The 25,595-nt window shown below is 43.4% G+C and overlaps 1 protein-coding gene across 2 annotated transcripts in view; it reads right to left on the reverse strand.

Moving 5' to 3' along the window:
* The window catches only part of BRINP1 (BMP/retinoic acid inducible neural specific 1), an 87,474-nt gene that overhangs the window by 23,914 nt on the left and 37,965 nt on the right, over positions 1-25,595 (reverse strand). The window contains exons 1-2 of one of the 2 annotated variants that reach the window (XM_087753172.1): positions 15,109-15,325; positions 3,306-3,496 (exon numbers count right to left, since the gene is read on the reverse strand). In XM_087753172.1, the coding sequence (XP_087609298.1) occupies positions 3,306-3,496; positions 15,109-15,110 (193 nt within the window). In that variant the 5' untranslated portion in view covers positions 15,111-15,325. Of the gene's footprint in view, positions 1-3,305; positions 3,497-15,108; positions 15,326-25,595 lie in introns of those variants that run through there. The other variant, XM_087753171.1, reaches the window with a different exon arrangement.

The raw sequence follows: 25,595 nt of genomic DNA on the forward strand, positions 1-25,595 counted from the left end.
ACATAGCTGGTGAAACATAACAGGTGTATACAACAATCAGCCAGCAAAGCACAAGGTAATAAGATGACTGTGATTAGTGTGAGAAACCATGGTCACTGCACACCAGATGCCTGGCCGCTGTCAATGCATTTTCAGATTTCATCTTTGAGGTGAGTTTTACAAGGGTATTTGAAGGATGGTCAGACTTCATTAATTTTGACGAGGCAACACGTTTGCCACCAAAAGGACTTCTGCATGGGAGTTAGCCAAGAGGCTTGGGGAAAGACAGGCTGGATTGGTGTGAAAGTGTTGTATTTTTGAGCCAAAAGTTTTGTATCTCTCATGTAATGTAAGTATTTAACTGCATGGAGATGCAGCAGACAAATGATGCTTTGCCTCCATTTCACAAGGATGTGAAAGGAGAGGGAAGACCTAGGATAACTCTCCCCTTAGCTGCGATTCTCGGAGGAACCTGCGGGATCCAGGTATCAACTCTTCAATTCCACTAGTAACTGGAAAAAACACCTTTTTGTGGAAAAATATCATGCTCTCTTTTAATAGCCAAGGTGCAAAAATTAGGACCTTCTCAGTTTGGACCAGTTCATTTTAGCAGAGGAATGCTGATATTGGAAGCATGGGTTGAATTGCATCAGGCAATAACACTGGTTTCAGATTACCAGGAGATCCACCATTAGCTTTCAGTCCCCAGACAACACAAAGCAGGCAATCAGCAGCTGAGGCAGCTCCTAGACATCAGACAGGAGAAACCTGTTCTCTAGGGCAGTGGAGATTAGTGATTTCCCTGCAAAACCTGTCATTTTTCCTCCCTGAGGTGTTTGGACCCCTCCACTGGGGGGAAGAAGAAAACAGGAAAGTAAAGCCTAATATATTTGATGCTTCTCCTGAGAGACAAATACTGTCCCTATGTGAAGGGTGCTGAGCAGAAATAATGTAGCTGGAAACCTATTCTGTATACATGCGTGCAGACCTGGAAAAGCACAGAATCCCCATGGAGAGTGCACATGAGAAAGCTACCCTTAGATCAAGAGAGGTTAATAGACTTTTGCTGCATTATTAAGTCTTAATTTCTCATTTATTAAGCAGATGCTATGTTCAAAGTTGTCTTTCCTTCAGGGCTTTCCTTGAAAATTGGCTCTCAGCTCTGTGTGCTCCATCCCAGAGCATGGATGCCCTCAAAATGACCCTTCACCAATCCCTTTGTCAGAACTAAACTGGAGCAGAGCCATTTTTTTATTAGGCTCCAGGGTGACCCAGCTGCTCTGTAGATTGAAAGGCATAAGAGTGTTCCTCATGTGGCCAGGTGTGAAAATAGCTGCTGCATTCAGGTGGGCTGGCCTGAACCATCACCCAGCCTCCTGGGGTCCATGCAACAGCTGGCATTTAAAAGCAAAACAATTTCCTCTGTTTGTCACTTGTTTGCAACCTAATAAGACATCAGGCTAAGTTTACAAACCACTGTAATCCAAAGCAGAATTCTTGTAACTTCTCTGAGGAGACCTGAGGTCTTGGGAGAGCAAGGGTGCCAGGACATGTCTGCTTTTATATCCCAGTGGTCTTGTTTAGCCCACAGACTGTGATTAGAGTGTGTCCTCCCTGCATAATGCATGCTCAGCTTCATATACATTTTCTCTGGGACTGCCATTGCCAAGATAAATCCTTCTTTTCTCCCCCACCATTGCTCACCATGCTCAGGGCTGATGGAGCATTTAGCACTCCTCTCCAACACCAGTTCTCGTTGCAAGCCTCTGCATATTTAAAATTGTTGTGTTGTAAAATCAGGAGAAGAAACAAGCCACTGTGAATAATTCACCACCTCACCCAGGCAAAATTAAAAATATATTTTACCATCAAAGGTCTTTCTTATTTTGAATTTCCACATATGTGAGTGGCAAGAAAAAAAAGCACATCAATAGAAAGAAAAGTAAACTGGAGTCTATACTGGGCTGGCTTGAGCTCTGTAAAATACGGTCCTTAAAAATTATTTCCTCAATAAAAAGGAGTTTATCTTTATGCAGACTTCATTAAGGCCTGATACAGGCAGTCACTTGTACTCTTCAGTGCATGGAAACTTGCTTTCTCTCACATTTCTTGCTGATGGAGTAGACTGTTTGAATGCCTGGACTGGAAGAGCAGCCCAAGGTTCTTTAAAGGACATTTGCCACACAAGAGGCCATTTGACTTCAATGGAACCACGCCAATCTACCTACAACTTAATTTGTGCACAAATCATATGCACACATCTAATATCATCTATGTCTCATCCAAGTGTCTGCAGAATGCTTTGGGAACAGACAGATGGCCAGAAATTCCTCAAAGTTCACTACAAACTTCACAATGTGGCAAGGCTGGGGGTCAGGTACATTAGAAGAAGCAAGAGCAACAAACTCTGTACTAAAATTAAGACCCTTTACCACTACAGAATCCCTCTTACAGAAAACAGTTCTCAAAAGAAAGGCATTTAAATACACACCCCAAAGGGGTAAAGAATGGTAAAAATGGCACCCAAGAGAAAAAAAAAATCAGCAGCAAATATAAAGATTTTCACCCTTCTCATTTTCAATACTTAGTACATGAATTTTTTTATGCAGCACCAATAGCAGTGTATGCACATGGATTAATGGCCCGACAGTACTCTGTCTTACGTCATCACTGACATAGTCTGCTTGCACACACAAGCCTTTCTGCACTCCTTGCATATATATTTTGAATTTTACTTAACTGTTGTTTTTTCAAAAGTCTACTTCATGTTATTGCTTTCACTTATGCATTCAGCACAGGCCTTTCTGGCCATCTCTTCCCCTGCTGCACACACTCCCTGCCCAACTCCTTGAACTCCCTTTTCCTGGAGCTCTTTAAAATTCCTCCAGTTCCAGCAAGAAAGGATGTTTTTTTCCTCCTGCATTTGGTTTCATTCTGAAAAAAAAGAGGGATCAACACACTCTATTGTCAAATTAAGGACAGTGGTGCAGGAATGACAGACAGGTTCCCCAGCTAAATGAAGCATGTTTATCTTGACGCACACCGGTACCCATACACCGTTGTCAGAGGAGCACAGGTGCACACGTATCACAGATGCCAAACTCACACACATTGCACTGTGAATTCATTTGCAAAGGCTATTCATACTCTGGGGATTTTCACACCATCTCATGACGAGACGGGCTTTGGCTGGGGGAGCTGCAGCCTGGCTCTATGCTACCAACCAATCTTCACGCAACATGGCCAAGGTTTGCAGGTGCTGTCCAGTGCCTTCACCACCCCACCATTGACACCCACATAAGAAAACAGCTCAGGTTGCCACCTACCTCCCAGGGTGGCAGAGATGAGGATGTGGGTGCCGTACTTTTTGATGATGGTATCAATGAACTGCTGCGTGGTGGGTCTCCTGCCCAGGAGGCGGATGCTCCTCTGAAACTCAGGCATCAGGGGCAGTGGATTGTGGAGCAGGTCCCTCCGCTCGATGGCTGTGTTCCTCACCTTCCAACGGGCAAACTCCCTATGCGACAACACAGGAACACAACAGGGGTGAGGCTTCGAGTCTGGAGGGGCAGGGAGAGCCACTGAGGGCAGGGAAGGAGGATAGCAAAGGGGACAATCCTGTTGGACACCCCTACATGAATACACACGTGAGGCCACAAGGCTAGACAGAAGGAGAGGGGGAGGAGAAGAGGAAAAGCAAGACATTACTGCACAACACCACCACACTTTGAGGATCAGAGTCTGGGCTGATGAGGAGGTAGTCTCAGAGTCTCCAGGGATGTCTGGCAGAGGGCTGCATTTCCCTACACAGAAAGCAGCCTGGTTCTTTCAGATCACACACTTTAGGGTCTTATCCTTCTCCATAAAGAGCAAATTCTGGTTTCTGTCAGGAAAAGAGCCGGTCAGTTAGTCAGACTGTAGATCCAGACCAGTCTGATCACTGCTATGTCTCCATGTCCACAAACCTACTACTACTAAAAAAGCAGTAGCTACTGCTTTTGCAAAGCAAGGCTGAAGGAAACACTTTCGCCAAACATCTTAATCTTTCAGCACCAGGGAATACAGCAAAAGATCATTTTGAAAAACAATATGCTTGATAAACCATCTAAAAGGATCAATTCAGATATATGCAGAGGCCAGGATGAAAATGGACATTGTTTCTTTCTCTTTCTTTTTTTTAAAAGCCTATAAAGTGATTTTCAAATCCCTTCCTTTAAACTGATAGTAACTGGGAAAAAAATAATGTTTGCAAAAGCAGTGCTGTATTGCAGGTATCCATTTTGAAATAACAGAGAGGGAAATGCCTAGAGAAAACCTTGCACACCTGCGATCTAAACATCAGGGCTCTGACATACATCACCAGCTGAGCACCTAAAAGATGAGAAACCTATTAATGTTCTTGGAAAAATATTGAGCAAGGCCTTCTTAAAAGGAAAGAATATTATTTGTTACCACTCTCCTACAACACACCTGCACTATCTTAAGTCATCTCCCAGATAATCGAGTCACAGGTTTCTCTGTCACTTTTCATTCACTTATTCCTGTAACTCGGGTTTAAGACAAAAATTTGATTTAAATAATAGGAATGACAATACCTGGCACTGATGCAGCACTTTCTATCAATGTGTGTCAACTAGCACCAGCAATCCCACTTTGCTGGGAGAGAACCTGACATGCAGGCAGATTTAGGAAATGCTGTAAGTCAGTTGCAAAGCCAGGATCAAACACCAGATTATTTTTTCCCAGGCTGATTCTACACCCAGTCCACTTTATGTGTGTTAGGTTATTTTACTCAATACAATTATGTATGTATTTGTTTTGATTGCAGCCCATCACAACACCCCAGGCTGCCTAACAGCAGTTGCATTGATTAAAATAGCAAAGTGTCAGCTTTTTCCTTCAAAATATCTCCTTACACCTGAGCTGATGCCCCCTCTGTAGTTCCGAGGCTTTCACAAGCCAAGTAAAAATGCCAAAACAAAACAACCCTCTTACCACATCCTAAGAGTCATTAGCGTCAAACCTTGACATCTGCAGAAACGTCAGTCTTTTCTAGAAGAACCTCTGTCAAAAGGCCAAAAAAACCCAAACCCAAATCCAACCCCCAAAAAACATAGACTAGGATCTTAATACCAGGAGTGGAGAAAACATAGACCATTGTCTCTAAAGTTGTCTGCAGATAACAAGTGCCTTACCAATGTCCACATATTCACTGTATGGAACAGAATATAGTTTTTCCTCTGCTGTCCAAGAATAGTGTAAAAGTCCCATACTTGTATCTGTGAAAAGATACATTTGGGGGTCCCACGGTTTCTTTTAATGATAGGTGGAACCTTAAAAGTAAAGACAAATGGCCTCTCTCTAACACTACAGAGAGAGGTTGCTCTAACTATTCATTATTAGAGTGGTGATCCCAAATCTGGCTATACAAGGAAATCCCCTTTGCATGAAGAAGAAATGTTCCCTTCAGGATACACCAGTTACACTGTACAGAAAGACAGCTCTGGATGCTAAAAGACATGCAAGGTTTTATAATAAATAGAGATTCCCATGTTCCTATCATAAAGATCATAACTAGCAAGTGTAGGAAAAATGCCATCTGTGCTTCCTCTCCAAAGAGACAATTATTACTTCCTGTAAAACTCAAGCACACTTTTACTCTCAGATTACTGCTTCCTGTAAGCATTATCAATAAAGTCAAGAGGGACTAGAGTCCTCCAGAGCCAGCACGTTTTCAGAAAGGGCTGGGGAATGCTTTATGTTCCCAGACAAAGTACAGAGAGTTTGCTTTTGTTACTGTCAGGTTAGGTATTCCAAAGCAAAGACCATGGAGTTGAAACATGCAACTATTCAAGTAGGGCCCTATTGATGTATCAACACCCAAACCCTAGGCGTGCCTCCATTCAGTGTGTGGAGATGGACAGGGCAAACAGTTACAACTAGGACTATGCACTGGAAAGCAGTGGGCAATAAAGATGGGAGAAGGTAGGAACAGAGAATGAAAATTTTCTAAACTGTGTTCAAAGGGAAAGTGTGTTCATTTTTTACACCAGGTCTGACATCTCATGACACCACTGGCAGGGGCAAAACGAGCAGTTTAAAAGAAATCATTGTGATATCTTCAACCTTGCCTGCTGCCAAGAGACAATTCCAGTCACCATTCATGCAGTAGACAAGCCCTTAGCAGAATCTACATCTAAAGCATCATAGTGAAGGAGACTTTCCACTCAGTTCTTATGCATGCTGTCCCTCCCCAGGGTTTCCTACTCCTAGGGCATATCATTGAGGTGAAAGGCCAGTTCTATTATACTCTCCAAATGCTTGGATATGTGGCTTTCATAGCTGATGAGAAAAGCTGAGCAAATACGTTATGATGAATAATTTATGCAACTAACTTAGATGTTTATCTGCTGCTCATAGAATATCCATGAGCCAGTTGCAATTCCCTCTAATTTATGCATTATTTGAATTTACTTAGTGGCATTTTTCAAGCTTTTTAAGGTTTTGCATAGTATTTGGCTGTATTCTCTTTGTGTGCTGTTGATTGGTTGGGACTGGTCAAGCAAATGATATGTTGTTTAGCTTCCTGATTAATGACCACAAATACATTTTAAACTTGGCTTCCCGAGTTCCAGAATATTTTACGTTGAAAGCAATCCTCTAAATACTAGCAATCTTCCATGCAACCTATAGAAGTCTGTTCTGTAAGATGCACCCAAGGACAATACTATGGTACAATTTTGGAAAATAGACTTAACGTTAACTGATATGGCTAGTGAAATCACTTGGAATTATTGAGGTGATAAACAAAAAAGAGAGAAATTTGCAGGGAAGAGTATAGTTCTGGCCTTAGGGAATGGTCCATCCTGTAACTCCTGAAGCCTGTGAAGAAACACCTCCCCAATGCTACTGGCCAAAACTGAATCCATGGCACTGGGTTAGGTAAGCATATTCTCATCTGTTCGTCACCACTGAATCCTTGAATCTGTGAATCTTTGGAGGATCTACCAAGGCCTTGGATTCATGGATGATGCCTGCAAAAGGGCACTGAAATCTTTCCTCACAGAAATCAGTCTTGGATGCCATTTCACTGATCATTGTTGCTTAGAACCACCAGTGACACCACAGTCTCAATGCCACTGCCTGGAAAGCACAGGTGAGGCCTCTGCAGGTCTCAAGGCACTTAATAAAAGGGAAATGTTGCACTGTTGCTTGCTCATTTTCCAGGTGAAGAAGTTGCAAAGACTTGACCAGGATTATGATGGCACCCCATGATATGGTTAGGATTAGTACAGAGCTTTCTGACCCTCAGGGGAAATCCCTAGCAAGGACCTGAACTTCTGCCAGTGGGGAAGCTTTTAAGGTCTTTGGAAAGATGATAAACCTCTTAGCAAGGAGGAGGAAGAGTCTGTATCCCTGATGCAGAGACGGGATAAGGAGAAACTATGACCTAATGTCTGAGTACGGGAGAGAGGCACTTGTTTACACTCTAATGTCTCACCAGTGTAGACAGCCCATGCTAATGTGAAGTGTAGCCAGGAAAATGCCTGGCAGGTCAACAGAGGGGAGTCTGCTCTCTAATGTCTGGTGAAAGTACTGAAGAGCCTACTCTTCTAACATCTGGAAGTGGTAGGAAGTGCTAATGCCTAAAGGGGGAAGGGAGGTGAGAGGAAACAGGGATGATGTACTGCCTCAGGGAGGTAGATACACATATTTCACGCCTTCCTCCCTGTCACAGTAAGGGGATCATTTTATTTGTATACAGCTACATCTAAGAAAACACTTGCCCTTTCAGAGTTTGTGTTAATGAGCTTGCCATCAAGGCCATGCATGTCAGACAGAGGGAGCCACTAGGGACATCTCAGTGCTCATTAGCACTACGACCCCTCCAGGAAAACAGAAAAAAGGGGGAAAAAATGCTGAAGAGGAAGGAAAAGTCAAAAGCCTGGAATGGGTACATCACCCAGACCCCCCACTGCATCAGCAGAGAGGCTAGGAGAATCCAAGGGCATAAGCTTCTCTACCCAGGGAGACAAGTCTGAAAGAGAGGCTGTTGGAGAAAATTAAATTCCACATCTTCAAATGGCCAAGACAACCAAAGGATGTAAGCAAAGAAACAAGTTCAGTACAGACCTCGGGGGTTGGCACTCAAAACCAAAAAGAAATTAAACGCATTAAACAATGATTGAGACAGAGTCTGTTTGAAAAAGGAAAAAAGACAGAGCAGGAAGACACTGAACAAAGCCTATAACTGTCATGCTAACCAGAACACCCCAACACCTCCTGCCACTGGATATATTGCCTTCCAGGCAGCTAGTGCATCCCACTCACAGTGCACACTCAGCAAACAGGACCAGCCCCACCACTCCCTGAGAACTGGGCAAGAAGGCACCAGCTCCTTTCTGTTCAGCAGTTCTTTATCTTTTTTTATAGATTATAGCTCAAGAGCTATCAACTGCTCCCACAGGTGATGAGCAGAGAGAGCCTTTCCAAAGGCAACACCCTCTTCAGTAACAGCAAGATACAAAAGTTGCTTAATGTGCTCTACCTGGCATGCTGCACACATTACTGACACTCTGATGTCAGTAGCATTCCTAGTCAGAGAAATCCTAGAGCCTTCTTGCTCTCTTGGACTTTGGTGTATACACAATGGCATTTTGGTGTATACACAATGGCTTCTGCCTAGACAGGTCTCTGCCCCTTATTTTCATCCAAGCACCTCACAATCATTAAGACAGACATTTTTGGACACCCCTATTTATGTTGCAGACAAGTGTTATTACCTGTTAGAATAAGTGTGAACCAAAACAGACAGCTTTTAGGTCTTGCCCAGGTAAAAACCAAGTTTTGTGTTAGCATCAGGAACTTAGCCTAAAGTCCTCCAGAATCCTCACAGATGCTCCTAAAACAGAGCTGCTGTTTTGGGGTTTTTGTTTTGTTTTCTCTTTCCTTTTCTCAGCCTAATTGTCCCAGTTGTGGGCTGCACAAAGTAACAGTTATATTCAGTCCTCAGGGTGATAGCTCTTCCAGGTTACTGTGAGCCCTTGACTCTGCAAACAATGCCATGGGGGCAGGATATGAGCATGACAACAGCACTATAATGCTTATCTCTTAGTGCCAGATCTGGCTTAATGTGAGTCTGTACAGGGTATCTGTGATTATGGTGGGGTCAGTGACGTTTTATTTCTAGTCTGTGCCCTCAAAATGCCAGACAGCCCCAGGCTGAGCAGTGCAATATTCCTTTAGCAGTTTCCTCTGCAGCTTGGCCTCTTCTCTATCTAGGCCAGCATGAAGAAGTCAGTCTTCAAAGCTGAGCTTTTCAAAGGACCTACAAGAATTAGTTTCCTGTGAGGGTTTGGCACTCATCCCCCCTAATCTATTTAAGAAAACTCCAGTCCATAGATTCAAACCAGTTCCAAATTAGACAGAGGATGAAGCCGTGTTGTAAGGAGGAGAGAAAAAAATACAAAAATCTAATTTCAGAGAAGTATGAAAAAGAAATCACTTAAGCTGAAAGTCTGACCACATTTTGCATAACAATGAGGCAAGCAGACAGGCTGACTATGACAGCTGGCAGATGAATAAGATAAATTGACTATTGATCTATTGATAAATCCTGTGCTGTCTGCAGCAGTTTTATTCCTATATTTACCTGGATAGGACTGAATCCAAGGAGAAGACCATCAGTGTTTGGGTCATTCAACAGAATCATATGGCAGAAATAAAACAGCACCGTTGGACTACTTACTCCTTCACCTGTCTCCACAGGACAATGGAAGAATCTTCTGTTGTTTTTTCCTTGGTCTATACTTTGGCCATGTGCTTGGTGTTGGCTGAGGTGTCTGAAACCTCAACTACTTCCCCTTTTCTGGGCAATCATTTCAGCCTGTTGGATTTTCCTGTACAGAGTTTTGTTTTCATCTCTCTGATATTTTTCTTAAAAATATTAAATTGTTCCAGGGTTGAAAACTTGGAGGGTTTTTTTTGTAGAAGGAGAGGGAGGTAAATAACAGGTCCAGAATGACAGTAAGTTTGCAAGCAGCAAGAAGAAAGAAAATTACTTCAGAGTCAGGTGGATTTCATGTGACCTTGAAAATGCCTTGGTAAACAGATTGTTCCAGCACTGAATTAAAAACCAATCAGACAGACATGACTGAGTCTTGTGTTCTCTCTTAGGATGGGACTACATTTGGGTCTCTTAGGAGGCAACATGTAATTGTTGGATGCTGAAAAGACTGACTTGTTTAAAAAAAGATGAAGCTGGAATAAATTTATTACTAGAGAGTCAAAGCAGAGTGATACAGCACAGGTAAGTACAAGTTAAAAGATAAGTCATTAAATTTGGTCATTACTAAGTTTGCTTATTATTAAATTTGAGCATGGCCAGGACATGGCTACGATTCCTAGCTCTGACTTCAAATCTAAACATAGCTACCATTGCAATCAGACAATCACAAGCAAATGTGGCAGAGTAAGTTACTACCCCTTCATGTGAATGGAATCACCTCCAAATTATGTGCCTATGCATCCTTAGATAACACATAGTAACTTTAAACTTCTTCAACACAGAGTAAACTCACCAGCTACCTTCCTCTGTCATCTCTTGATCTGTTCTCATATTTCACCTGAGTCAGCCACTACAATTGCTTTTCATCACACCCATCAGGTTACACTGCAAACAGCTTGTGGGACACTTCTTCCACTCAGCTTTCCCCATAAAGTTCTTTATGCAGATTTCATTGCAAACAGCACACACCTCGGGCACTAGAGATACCCTTTCCTACACCAGCCTACTTAAGCCTTGTCCACCCTGGAGACTTGCTTGTGAGTAGTTCCCATTACTGTTAACACCATTTCAGCTGTTTTCAGCGTTGGGCTGATGGCACTTCTAAGCCACTACAATTTACATAGTGGTTGATACTAGCTGGTAGAAGCCGAAGTGACATCTCTACAAGAGCTCCCAGCATTGTTAGCACTGCTGCAGCTTAACAAACATTATCAACAATAGAAATGTTCTGTTCTGTTGCTGTTTTCTTCCTAAAAGGTTACCTAAACCAGACATGGTTTATTAAGCTACTGAGAAAGCTATTCTAATAAGCTGTAGGGCCCTGTGCTCCAAGCACTGGAATGGACAATATAGAGACACCCATTCCTTCACTGTGAATTATCACAAGAGATGCAGCCAGCACAATTCCCCACTAAAATACCTGAGGTAGCCTAGAGAAACTAATCTATGAAACAGGCATCTTGATTTCTACAGTTACGATTACAACACCACTGATATTTTTCACAGCATGGTCTCCTGGATTTATGTTTCCATGGGTATGACCCAGAATTCAGGATCAAGCAGATCCTGGGAAGTCAAGGAGCTGTCAAGAAGATACTTTCAAAGAACAGCACTTTTGAAGCAACAGATAGAAACATCTGAGTCACTGAAGGGATTTTAGATAGTTTTGAGGAAACCTGGGATAACTGGTACAATTTTAGGTTCTCCTCTCCACAATTCTTCCAATTCCCTTCTTGTACGCTCCTTTGCTCAGCACATAATCCTTGTCCAGAGAGCTGATGGCATACATCAGCCAACTAGACTAAGCCACAACAAGTTGGACAGGAAGCCAAGACACAGGATGGTGAGGCAATTAACTAAGGCTGTATAGGAGCACAGGGCAGAGACAGGAAAAGGCCCCAGATTGTTCAGTCTAGTGTTGTAGCAACTAAAAAAAAAACCACAAAAACAACCAAGAAAAAAAGACCTTTTCACATTGAAGTGTTTGGACTCCAGCAGGTTAGAGGATTAAACTCTTGATGAAGTCCCTCCTTATATGACTAAATAGTACATGAAAGTATTTAAATCTGTTACTTTTGAAAGCAAGTTTGAAATGGAAGACAGACAGATTTTAATTTATATAGTACATAACAAATCACCCAGGGGAAGACTGGCCCATGCTAAGTCATGGCGAGTACTCTTTACCCCTCAGTAAGCTAGGTCTGCCCTGCCCCAAAATTCACCATCTAGACTGGGCCACAATTGCCTATCAGTGTTCACATGAACACAACAGCATGAATCAAAGGTGGTAAAAAGAACATAGTTTGGAACAAGTCATTTCATTAAATTGCACTTACTTCATTTCCTGAAGATATAGGTGTAGGGACTACAGGGTTTTTTTTCCTAATTTTAGCTGTAGCAAGCTGATAACCTCAGCCTGTGACACCACAGCCCCAAGCTTTGCTCTTTATCATGATTCACAGTTAACTCAGATGAAAAAACTGCAAGAAATGTGGACTTGAACCTTAATTTCTCATGCTGCAGGCTAGGGTACCTGGCTACTGCACTACTGGCCACTTAAGCACAGCATTTGTCAATACTGGGAAAGTATATATCAGAAATTTAGCTTTGATTGCCTTTTTCTCAAAAAGCACAGAATTTTCTCCAATGCACCATGCAGCCATGTTTCAAAACTTGAACTGTTGTTAGAAAATGGAGCCATCACCCCTCTCTGGTCAGTTGTGCTACTCACTTGGCAAAGGCTCAAATTCACCATGTCAGGAGGAAAAAAAGTAGTGTTTAAATACAAAACCCCTCCTGCACCCAGCTGTGTCCTCAAGGCAGTCCTGGCAGAGCCACCTGGGCACAGCTACTACGCTTGCGGGCTCAGCAAGAGCAGGCAGTTATTGGAAAGCTGTCCCCTCTCGCCCACCCCCTCACCCCTGAGTCATTCTCAGCTGATGGAGACACTAGTGATCATGTAAGGCAGGTGCTGGTGGGCAGCTTGGATGCCTAAAGACAGCCAGTTGGCAAAGCCACCTGTTTACATCAGGGATTTCTTGCTGCAGGACAGTTGAGGGGCTTTTGTCCAGGTTAAGTGAAGTGAAGGGGGTCTATACCCTTCCCTGCCAGGAAATATCCTCCAGATGGAAGAGCATGCTCCAGCCTGCATGTAGAGAACATGTAGGGAAATCATGACTTGCACAGATGCAACAGGACAGAGGGACCAATCACTGTCTGCTCCTAAAGGCATACCCAGATTCAATACATGGTCACCAGCCTCAGAATAAGCCAGGAGATGTGATGAGGACAGGCATCCTTCATTACCCATGCCATTGCAAGGGATCTTGCAGAAAGCAGTTGTGAGTACATGGAGGAGGTATGAGAGTGCAAGTGAACAAAATCTGTTTTGTCGTCATAAATTAAAACCACGCTCCCCTCCCACACCAACCCTTGCTACTTTATTCCTATAGTGTTGTGACATTATTTCCTCCAAGCTGGTTTAGGAGAAAATGGCGGTTCCTCAGGACACCTATTTCTGTGCCTTCACCCTAAGAGCTGTGGCTCAACATCCCTTTGGTTTTCAAGCTGTGCTGTTACATTCAGGCCACTCGCCAAGGGCTGCTATTTTAATGGTGACATCCAACAAGCAGGGATATACACAGTGGCTATGTGCAGAGACTGTCCCCTCTCAGCATAGGATTCTGATGGTATCTGGGCCTGAAATTACTAGAAAAAGGCATAAGGTGAAAGGTGAAGGGCCAAAAAAATTAGGCTGCAGAGTATAGCTGCAGCAAAATTCAAGCCATCCATAATCAGAGACATTTGTGCTTTGTTCAAGATTTAAAAAAAAAAAGCCTGTCCCAAAAAGCCTGTGACATTTCAGAATTACAGTAAAATTGAAGAAATTTTCTTTAGGAAAAAGGTGACCCATTTCCTCAGTCTACATCCTTCTTTAGCAAAAACCTGAACACAAGCAGTGAGAAAGCCTTGAACATTCTCTCATTTCTCAAAAATCTCATTTCAACAAAAATTAGTTTTGATGTATTTAATTTTCATTCCTAGTCATGTCATTTCAAACTCAGACATGTTTTGATGAAGGAAATAAAAAGACTACAATAAAATAAAAATTCACAAACTCTTGAAGAAAGGCAATCTTTTTGCATGCTGCAAAGTGGCCTGCAATAAAAAGACAACCATGCTTTTCATGCAACATTTCATAAAGGAAAAGCTTTATTTTTGTCCTGTCCTATCCAGGGAACAGAGACTAGTGAATGCAAATGCTTTTGTTTTCTGGGATCTGTTTGTGAAGCTTTGAAGCACTTGCTTATTCAGGCACATGCTTAGCAATTTCCCAATCATGAGTCATGTTTCCTTTAGCTGTTATTTGTGACTTTGATACATGGATCTCAAAGCACCTTTAAACAAATGTGTCACTGTAGACAGAGAAGCTCAGGCAGTAAGAGATGAACAACTTTTCCAAGGAAGAGGTCTAGCATACAGCACAGCCATGAACAAAATTAACCCAGATCTGGAGCCAGGACAAAGCATTTCACCAGCAAGGACTAAAGTAGGTAGAATCATAGAATCATTTAGGTTGGAAAAGACCCTTAAGATCATAGAGTCCAACCATTAACAGAACACTATCAGATAGGGAGGGTCATGGTCAAACTTGCTGCCCCAGACAGCTGCCCATTTTGCCTGTGCCAATAAACACTCCCACCCAGGGTCCTTGCTGCCTGCTCAGGGCTCGGTTCAGCAGGGTGCGCCACTTCCCACATTGTACTCAATAATGCTAAGCATAGCAGTGGCAATGTGCAAATACAACCCCACATCAGCCACAGACAAGAGAAGCAGGAGCAGAAGTACATGTCTTAAAATCACCACTGCATGTAAATTCCCAAATCCCAGCCCTTTGGGGAGGACACAAGAGCCATGTGCTTCAAAACATGGAGCAAGCTGGAGTCATACCACAAGGACAGTGTTGGACCTGTTCTATAGCAAGAATGAGAGGTATCAAATGCATGCTCATGGCATTTATCTTCTACAAAGCAATAGGACCCCAAAGGCTGTGAAATCAATCTAATGAAATGCAAACCACTTCCTTTGGGAAGAGTATGTTGATTGCCAACTCTGTTGTGTTCAAACCAGTAAAGAAGAACGTGCTGTATGGTCTCAAGAGAAGGTTGAAGACCTCTAAGGCCTCCAGCAATGCTAGTCTGTACCACTTCAGGTTGTGCCTGTCTGAATTCCTACAATTTTATGAACATACTATAGCCAGATGATACAGGAGACTATTTTAGTGTAAAAAGCACCTATCCACATGAATTACTTAATTCATTTACAAAGCAAAATCAACTCACATACTAAGGTCCAGATGCAAAATTCAGGTTCTGGAGAAGTTAAGAGCAAAAACTCCTCAACTTCAGTGCAGGCAATGTCCCGCCCCACATGCAAAGGCGGTCTCAAGGCCCAGCAGATCTCTGGGCTGTCAGCATCAAAATTTAGGGTTTGGGACAGAAGGTTGGCGCTGAGCCCTGCTGCAAAGAAAAGGGCACAATCCCCTTCACTGAGTACAGAGCTCTCTGCTGTAGGGCAGGATAAGGCCAGCTGCAAAAATTTATAGCCTCACCATTCAAGGTCTATTTAGGGGGAAAGAGAAGTCAGCTGTGGGGGGTTTTGTGTTTGGTGGTTTGGGCTTTTTTGGGTGGTTTGTTTTTTTTTTTTTTTTTGCAAGGGATGGTGGTGTTTGGGTTTTTTTTTTTGAGTGGGAGGGGTTTTTTTTAAGTTTAGTAGGCAGTAAAATAGAGTGTGAAGGCAGTTTTACTTTAGCAAGGGCTCTTATGTCTCAAATTTTCATTTTGGCTTGGCAGGTATTTGCTTTGTGCTTTTATTGTGGCTCGGGAATCCTTTGCTGAGTCTGGGTGGGAGATTATATGGGGTTGGTTCTTAGCCTTTCGCCTGTGCTGCTGTCTTTCATGATAGGCTTTTCTGCTTGTGCTAAGTTAAAGTCAGTATCTCTCTGAGGTAAGGCATTGGAAACTTAGTCTGGGGGATCAGATGCCATGGAAAAGCTAAGGAGAAGACCTCCCCTCATGCCTATTTCAGGGGGTGAGGACTGGGCAAAGTAAAAGTGCAGGCTCCTGTGCTAGCTAAACCCATACATATGGCTGAATAAGGGATTATGTGCTATTGCGCATCTGAGCCTCTGCTCAGAAATAATGAACTGGACCCCAGAATTTTGAAGCACATGCATATTTATATATTTATCTACTGAACAAAACAACAATATCTGCAATGCTTTTTATTTGCCTTCTGGGTTTTGAGATTTAAAGACTCATATTTTCTAGCTTTTCTTTGCAATCCTAAAAGACAGCCTATTCTTATTTTTTAAATGGAAGTTGTGAGTTATACAATAATATGACTCAAGCCTGGAGTACTTAAAGAGAGGAAAAAAGCTAGTATGAATCCCCCAACTTTTACAAATACTGGAGGAAAAAAAAAAAAAAAGAAATCTGTGCAGTCTGATAGAGAGCCAGTCCCAACGTTTCCTGCTACTGACTAGAAACCTTACAACTCCCAGTGCCTGAGCAAGTGTCAGGAAGAAGGGGGACAGGTCAACATCTGCCTCCTTGCTGTGGGCTAGGTAGTTATCCCCTGGGGTACAGCCCTATCCTCTCCTGGACCAGGGTAAACTGCCAGATCAGCTGAGCTGCTGCTCAGGCCAGTAGGATGCTTTTTAGCACTCCCCTCCATGCCGAGGCACTCAGTTTTCTTCTTTCTCCTGCTCTTTGGTGGAGTCGCTTCCCCTCTTTATGCTTCCCAGCCCTCCTTTTTTGATCTCCCCCAGCTGTTGCATTGCGGTGAGCAGTACAGATTTAGGGTCCTACAGACCATATTCTTGTGGCAGGACGTAGAACCTGATGTAAACTTCAACTTGTTCAGGGCAGGGGCTGTTGCAAGCCTGATGTGGGGGAGAGAGGCGTCCTAAAACTGCCTACAGTAGGAAGAATCAATTATACGGCCCTGTGCAAGAGCATCACCCAGAGGCCTCCACAATAAGTGCATGTTTATCTCACTCAAATATTGCCTCTGCAGCAGACCTATTTGTCCCTGCTCCTTGTTCTGTTACTTACAAAGCCCAGCTACTGGCGAATTCGCTGATCTCCGGATATAAGAAGCAGTGACCATACTAAGGTGTCTTTCTGCAGCTCTGATATTACTCCTGTTTTAACTTACTCCCAACAGGAGATGTACTGGGTATTCCCACTTCCCTGAGCCTCATCCCCCTGCCTGCCCATCTCCCCTTGCCCCACTTATCCCCGTGTTTGGAAGGGCAGGTGGTGGCTGTATTTAAAGCCTCAATCTTCTTGGGCACTGAACCGTTACAAGCAGCCCACTCATCAGCAGTGCTGAGTTTCACTGACTGATTGTTTTCTGATTCTGTTTGGCATTTTATCCCGGCTGCATAGAAAACTTATTATAAAATCATGTTTGTGTTCCATAGATTATATCTGTGGCTCACTGCGGCAGGAGTACGAAGCATGACAGACAGAGTCGAAGGGGCATGGCTGATGAAAGTCCCCGCCAAGGTGACAGGGGCCAAACTGCAGTGCAGTCACAGTGTTTGCAGAGATGAAAATAGAAGCCCTTTGATCAGCCCCAGGTTATCCTGGGGGTAGTTTAGCTGTTGCAATTCTCCTGACCAGATCCGTGCCACACGCCACAGATAAACGTTCTAAACAGAGATTAGTTTTATGTTAGATGACTGCAACAGTCCCTGCTGCTATTAAAAATTGGATAGTCTTTCCCCCGGCTAGCTCCAGGCCAGAGCCTGACATCCAGTCACACCTGTATCAAGTCCTACAGCCTGTGGTAGAAGTAGAGAGAATTATCATTTAGGTTTTCAGTTGTTAGTTGGGTTCTGGGAGCAGCCAAGGCCTGGGAGATGCAGTCTGCAAAGAGACCACCCATACTGTCCTAGAGGTTTAGGACTGTAATTCTTAAAACAGCAAAACGCTGTGCCTGGCAGAGTGGGAGATGGGATACTGTGACCCTGGAGGGTCCTTTTAGTCCCATGTTGCTTGGGTTGTGATACCAGATGCTAAAGCCTCTCTGTCCTTCCGTCATCTTCCATGTAAGCCAAAAAAATGGTGTTCTGCGAGATCAGCTAGGCATGGCAGCAGCAGAAGAGACACTCTGCGTTGTGTGTGCCACAAAAATAAAGCCAACCCTTTTCTAACCATGCTTTTTTCATCTTCCTCCTAGCTACATTTTCTGAGTGCCTCCCAGAAACGCACAGGGCAATATGACTAGGATCTGACTGGTGGCATTCCTTCCCTTGGCCTCTCTCCTGGGGAGAGCTGAACACTTGGACTAGTGTTTTGTCCACTGCTTGACACAAACATTCCCAAAACAGGAAAGGTGTCCACAGCAAAAGGTCAAGTAGGAAAAAAAAAGTATCACTTCTAGAGAAACAACTAGACATAGCTTGTTGGAGAGGTGGAAAAATGTTACAGCGTCCTTCTCTCCAGAGTTGTTTCTGGTTTCTAAAACATGCATTTCAGGATGGGGGCTCCTCTGTTTCCCCCATCCCTGAGCACAGACAGATCTGCCAGATTCTCCTGCCCACTTCCACTGCTCATCTAAAAGCAAGCGGTCTCCCCTCGTTCACACATTGCAGATGCTGGTGGTGCAAAAGGCTTCACGTCAGTGGGGCTGGCCATCTGGAACAACCTTCGTGTATCTCTCCGTCTCATTGACTCTGTTCCATTTGAGTCTCAGCTGAAATTGTATCTTTTTTCTCTCCTCCCTTGCCTGTGACTCTCTTATTTTCTCCCTCATATTGTCTCTGCTGCGATATATTATTTATTCTCTGTAACTGTCCTATTTAATACTGCAAAATGGTTGGGAAGATGGTTTCTGTGGATGAAGTTGCAGAAAGCAAAGGGGTCCTGTCATTTACCCATCACAATGGAGCTGACTAAACACATCCCAGCATCATGGGAGATGGCAATATCACACCAGCACCCTGGATGATTTGCTACCCAATACAGTCAGGAGCACAGTGTGAAATGGTCACAGTGCCTTGGAGAAACCGTCAAGGAGATGCTTATGGGGACTTCTGGCTAAAGCAAACAGCCTTCAGGATCAGACTGGGAGCTCCTCTCCTTGCAGTGAGCTCAGGGCATCACGTTACTCCAAAAGGACTGAATGCCCTTTCCTGGAGGAGCAGCTTGGGATGTTACACATGCCATCATAGTCTTAATCTAGGGTGGAGCATGCTCTTGAGAGCTCTTGAGAGCCCATGGGTCCTACAGTCTCACCATTTCTGGAAAACCAGGGATCTGCAGGAGTCAGATCAGCAAAACACAATGAGTCTGTGAGGCTTCTTCCTACATTGGGATTTTTTATCACGCGAATGCCACGCTGCAGCTGGTTCTGGGAAGGCCTCTGCCCACACACTAAATAAATTCTGGTGCGGTGCGCTGCTTCTCTATGGAAACCGTACCCTGCATTTCTCTCTATAGGATTTTTCTCATTTCAGGCTCCATAATAAATTAACGAGAAGATGTTTTCGTTACACCAACCATAGGAGAGACTCTTTTCTGTACTCGATTAATCTTTAGTGATCTATATTAAATATTTATCTGAAGAAACAAGGCCTGTATTGTAGCAACATTTTCTATTATGAGACTTTATCATATTAAAAGATATTTTCCTGGCGTTGACTCCTTCATATATATCCAGCCAGAATTTCCGATGGAAGGGCACCCTTTTTTTTTTTCTTTCTCTCCCAGTGACCTTTTCCCTCCATAACAAGCTGCTGATATGTTAGAATTTACTGGGTTATAAACATTTTTATCGAGTAGGAGGAAGCTGGGTGATTTGGCATCAGCTTCCCTAATAAAACCCAGGGGAGAGGCTGTGATGTTTGACACCAATAAAGGCATGGAAGAAGCTGCAGCCTTCTGGGATGCTGGTCACGAATGACAAGGGGAGTCAGTGAGTGTCAGTCACGTAGCTTCGCTCTGCTGAGGCACTTTTGGAAGGAGGCCAGTTTGCTGGCATGGGAGAGGGAGCTGGGAGGAACCTGGTAAAGGGCTCTTCTGTTCTTTCCCAGCATTACCAAAATTGTGCGTTCTATCACACAGAGCAGTGAACTGGGATTTGCAAACCCTCTTCTCCTGCAACTGGGAGGTGGAGAGACACTAAACAGTTGAGACAGATACCTAAGAAGGGTTGAGGACCTTGGTGTTGAGTTCAGGCACTGGTCCTACAAGAACATGGAGAACTCAGATCATAGTTTGATCTTGAATCAGTGGTTAAATTTTTCTACCTGAGACAGACCTGGCATTGGCTATAGATAAACACAATTTTAACAATTTTTATTGAGGTACTGTCTAAAAGAAACCCAGACATAGGACTCTGCTTGTGGTGCCAGGTGCTGAACAACAATGCAGCAAAAAAGATGGTGCGAGTTCACCAAGAGCTCACAACCTAATATGTCTCTGCCTCCCAAGGGAGCAATGATTTAAACTGGTCAATAACTAACTCATTCCACAAAAGCCTGAATAAATCATCCGATGACTAGATATACACACATTATAAATGTTTAGTTCTGATAATATATGACTGAGCTGTTATTTTGACAAATAGCTAGTGAATAATATATTTGATGAATTGCATAATATTTTACTAATGATTAATTTATTCATTCAAAACAAACACACAAAACCCAGCCTTTTCCTCAGCTATCATAAGGAACCCTAAGTAATGGCTGCAAAGAGCTTTGAGATCCCTGGATGAGCTGTGTCTGTTATTCTTCCTTTTCTCATTGTGTATTTCTACTGATTTATTACCAAGGATAATAAATCCATGGCTTATGTTATGGACAGCCTCATTTAAGATTGTGACAGATTCTATTTAAAAGCTCCTGATTTTATAATGCCCACTAAAATATACAGGAATTTGGCACTTAGGCAGTTAAGTACCCACACAAAGTGCCTAAATACCTTTTTTAAGTCTGGGCCAAATTTATCTGAAATATCATGTGCTTCTGACTGGAGACAGAAGTGCTGTGGTTGGGGATAGTCTTGGTAGGGCTAGTTACTACCAGGCGGCAGTCTATAAGATTTAGTTGAGGATTGCCCTGGCTGTAGTTCTCCCTCTCCCTCACTCTTAATCCCATTCAGAAATATAATTTCTGTGAGTTCACAGAGAAGATCAAGGACCAAAGAGCAAGAGCGCTTCCTCAGAGCTTTGCTGCAAAGGCGGACTGATTGATTACAGATTGGATGCTGCTCCAACTTCCTTTCCTAAATGAAAAATTGAGACCTCTTAAAAATTGAATAAAATATGCCATTCTAAGAAGGATTTCCACTGGCATGAGCACAATAAGAGGTAGTAGTGAGTTGCTCAATATTTCTGTGTGCACTGGATAATCCTTTACTACTCAGTCCCTTTGCACTGTCCCTGTGGCACCTGATGATAACTCATCTGTAATTGGTAAGGGCTTCAGTTTTGTGTCTCCAGACAAAGCTTAAATCGCTCACGTTTGGGAGAGCTCTGACTTCAGTTGCAGCTGGAGCTGTCCAGGAGATTATTCCTTTTTGTAGCTACTTTCACGGCTGCAGAATCTGGCTTTGTTCCATGCTGGAAGAATCTGGAACAGCTTGTAATGTTTTCACTAGATAAAATTTTGTCAAAATAGCTCATTTCTTAGATCTCTGTCTTTCACCATAGTCACTAATGACCAGAGAGGCCAGGACTTCAAAAATATGTTGAATCCAATTCATCAGCCTGAAACACTATACTACTAACAAAACAAAGCATTTTGACAAAACCTTACTTTAAAGAAAATATTTTGTTACCTCACTGAGACAATTTTATTACACCTAAAATGCAAAGAATTTGCCATCCTGTCATTTGTCTTCCACCATCCTTGTAGAACTACCCCAGATCTGCTCCCCTTTCAGTGCAGAATCCCCACCACTATGAGTGAAAATCCAGCCCCAGTGGTACAAACACTTGCAAGATTCTGACAGAGAGCTGAGCTACTTCTATTCCAGCTGGCAGACAGCAGCTGTGCGTATAAAGTCTTTACCTTTGGATGCTCACCCACAATCGTACAGGAGACAATCACCAATGGAGTTTCTATGTTCAAGAGGGGAGATAAAACACTGTCTTTTTTAAAAGACGTGATGAAAATATCTCGGTCCCCAGGAGCGAAAACAATAAACTTATTTTTATGACTCTTCTGCAGAAGAAAATTAAGTCCAAATACAGTTGGCAATTATCCTGTAAACTTATTATATAGAGGCATTCAGCCTCTTCCACACTCTTGGTTCCTCCTTTGTTATATGCTAGAAGAGCTGGTAGGACTTTTTCTGTCCCCTATTATAGAGCCATTTCACAGGAAAGTATTCTCAGATTTCCTTTAATTCACCATAGGCTGTGCAAGATGCTTCAGCCACCCCAATATCTGTGTGCACGTCAAACATCAATGCTCATATCTGCACAGAGGCAGGTATGAGGCTCTGGAACAGCTACAAGCATGATATGCTCCGCTACCTCCCTATCTCTTCAGTATGCATGACTCAAAACGAATGTGCACAGCCTGACTAAACACATATGTGGAAGACAAGCCCACCACTTAAGGGTGACAGTGGCAATCCCCCTTCATCTTATCACTGGAGCACCCCTGTCTCGGTGTGTATGCAAATATTCCAGGAATAACGTGCCCCTGGGTGGTGCATATACCTCATAGAAACATTGGAACAAGTTGTTTCAACATCCAAAGGCTTTTCTCCCCTTTCAGGTCAATTAAGTTAATCTGAGATTATCAAACTATTAGCAAAACATCAGTTCTGGCATTGCTAACTTATTCACATGTGTCTGTTCGGTGTGCAATCTTACGGTAGGATGGAAGACTCTAGAATATATTTCTCTTTAGGTTTGCAATGCTATTGCTCTGTGGCTTGTTTTCCCTGATTATGCACGCTGACAAGATTTACTATTATGAATTGCCCCACAAAACCACCTTCAAACTCAAATTTAATAACCTAAGTATTATGAAGATCAATATTGTGGCTATTCTCATTCATATGATTAGCACTAATATAATTTTGGGAAATATTTCTGCTGCAGTAGTGACTGGAGACCTGGATTAAGAGGAGATCCTCAGCATCTATACAGAAGAAAAGACGTTATTCTCTCCAGCTGCGTACTGAAGTGCAATACTCAATCTCTGAGTCTCCACGGGTTTGGATATTTTATGTAAGTTATCTAATAAGATAACAAACCAGCCTTACAATCCCTACAGCCATATTGCTAACTGTTTGAAAATCATGAGTCAGGCTCCAAAAAAGAATTAAGAGATTGGTTTTAAAATTCATGAGACTTTTTAAATCTGATAAACTTCAGGGTTTTTTTTTTTTACTTCTTTTTTTCCTTCTGCTTTCTGAGTATGTAGGAGTCATATTATCAAGTTTTCCTCAGCAATTATGAGGGCCGTAAACTTACTTTAAAAATTGAGTTGAGACTCTTACATAATCACAGGACTCTGAAAGTGTGGGCTTTGAAGAGACACTAAATAGTCTTGAGATACAGTTCAACATGTGACTCGGCAACACTCGCCTGCTGCATTGCTATGGCACAGATTTCAAATATCAAATACTCCCAAGAAACAGCCCAGAGTCTTTTACAGGTGGAGGGGGGAATCTGAGACTTTAGTAGTCTGTGCATGAATGGGGGTAAGGGGAGAAAAACAGGGGGAAGGAAGACAAAATGCAAGGAGAACCTATTAGTCTGGTGGGGACTATTCATTTAGCTTGAACCAAAGATGAAGCTATCAACCTTCTTTTCTTATTCCTGTCTCTCCTGCTTACTCTTAACCATGCAACACGCAGTTCTGCCTGTGTACCAAGCTCTCTTATTAGCCTTACCCAGGCTGTGTGCCTGCACTCCCCAGGGAGAGCCCCAGACATTTGGAGGGGAGTAAAAAGTAATGTTCTTTCTGGGTTTTTGCTCAAGAGCTGGAAGCTAACACTGAAATATTTAATGCTGAATACTCAATAAGCAGGTTTTCCTTTGCTGAGAGGGAAAGAACCAGTATGAAAGAAAGGAGAGGAAAAGCAAAACGAGGTTGGGCAGGGACACACGGATAGCGAAAACATCTTTTCCCTCCTGACATAATGCTCGACTTCACCTCATCCTTTCTTCCACCTCCAGGTAGCAGTGTCCCTCACTGGTCAGTGTTTACAACCTCATCCAGGCTGAATCCCCTGAGTGCACTGTGATGGTCAGCGAAATCAGTGCTTAAACCCAGTCTGTGTTCCATCAGACCTGCCAGTCGCTGCCAGTACATGAAACCTTTGCAGCTTGCAAAAGGGCACTTTTATTGCAGAAATGAATCTCTAGCCACATCAGCAGGGGGATCAGTGTCGGAATGATTGTAAGAGCTATCACGAAGTCAATCAGAGCCCAGAGATATGTCCCAGTTATAAGTTATAGAGGATCAGCTCTTCCACTGGCTTTTTGTGATACTCATTCATGGGAATGAGAGGCTGTTGCAATATCAGGCATATTTGAGCCTCCAGGCCCTGGTGTGCTCGCTGAGAGCATAGCCATCAAATAAGGTTCTTTTTCAATGAACCTTGCCCTGGGAGATGGAGAGCACCCAGAAGCTTGTCTTTAACTGGTCTCTAAAACATCTAGTTTCTCCCTGCCCTTGCTAAAACTGATGGCAGGAGAAAACACAGCATGGGTTTTCGGGCCAATAGGTGTTGAAGGCTTGCATGCCATATAGGCATAACAAAGGATTCCCTTCAATTTGGGCTAAGGAACTCCAGGAGGCAAAAAAAACCCTGCCATAACCCCAGAGCAGAGAGTTTCCATGTTGCTGCTTACAAAGTGCTGCACACCATCGGCACAGTTCAGCCTGCAGGAACAGAATGACAGTTAGCTGGCTCTTGCCACCTCTAGAAAATGGCTGTGAACAAGCAGAGGCTGTGTTAGTGTAAAATTTGGCCCTGCAAGGCTACATGAGAGCCATGTATGGCAAGGGAGGGCATGTTAGTGTAATTCTGCCATAGCACAGCTTTTATGGAAACTCCCCTTTCTCCAAGCAAGTGCTTTCATTGCAAGCAGAAGCACAAGCAGGCCTGACCTGATGGGGAATTTGATGTAATGGCTTCCTCTCCCAGCTGCTTACCCCTCTGCTGGGAGCCGTCTGCACATTAAAGCAGATGTTAGTTGCACTCGGGTCATGTTTCCAAGCCTTCTTTTGCAGTCATAAGGGCTAGAAATTCTTCCTTCCCTCCTCACACTCATTTCTTAATTAAAGCTTAAATTCTGATGTTGTCACATGACTGTAGGAGCAGAGCCCCAGGCAGGCATTTAGTGCTCCGTGTTGTCAGCGGGACTTTGATTTAGAAGCATAGCAGATACTTTAGAGAATCCCATCCCTCTGCTACACCCCAGCCTGGCCCTGCTTGCAGCTGCCAGTGTCAGACCTCAAGGCTTGCCTTTCAGGGCAGGCGCTGGAGCAGGTCAGAGGCTTTCCCACGGCTGCAGAGTATGGGGACAATGGGGAGGATCCTTTTGAAACAGAGTGGTTGGAGAGCTAGGCAGCTGCAAGGAGTCTGGCAGGCAGGAAAGAGGAGGCAGCACCTGTCTGCAGCCTGCACTGCAGAGTGCCTCCAGCCCAGGCAGCTCGATGGATGCGAATACCACTGTGACCTGCAGCTCCCATCTCTACCCTTCTCCTCCCCTCCCTCTCAGTATTTCTCAGCTGATGGGTTGTATTTAACCAGCAAAAATGACCCTCTGATGAAGGGAACCTCATTGC

The sequence above is a fragment of the Nipponia nippon genome, unplaced genomic scaffold (assembly GCF_047370975.1).
Source record: "Nipponia nippon isolate SJK-2023a ecotype South Korea unplaced genomic scaffold, ASM4737097v1 scaffold_16, whole genome shotgun sequence".
Lineage (NCBI taxonomy): Eukaryota > Metazoa > Chordata > Aves > Pelecaniformes > Threskiornithidae > Nipponia > Nipponia nippon.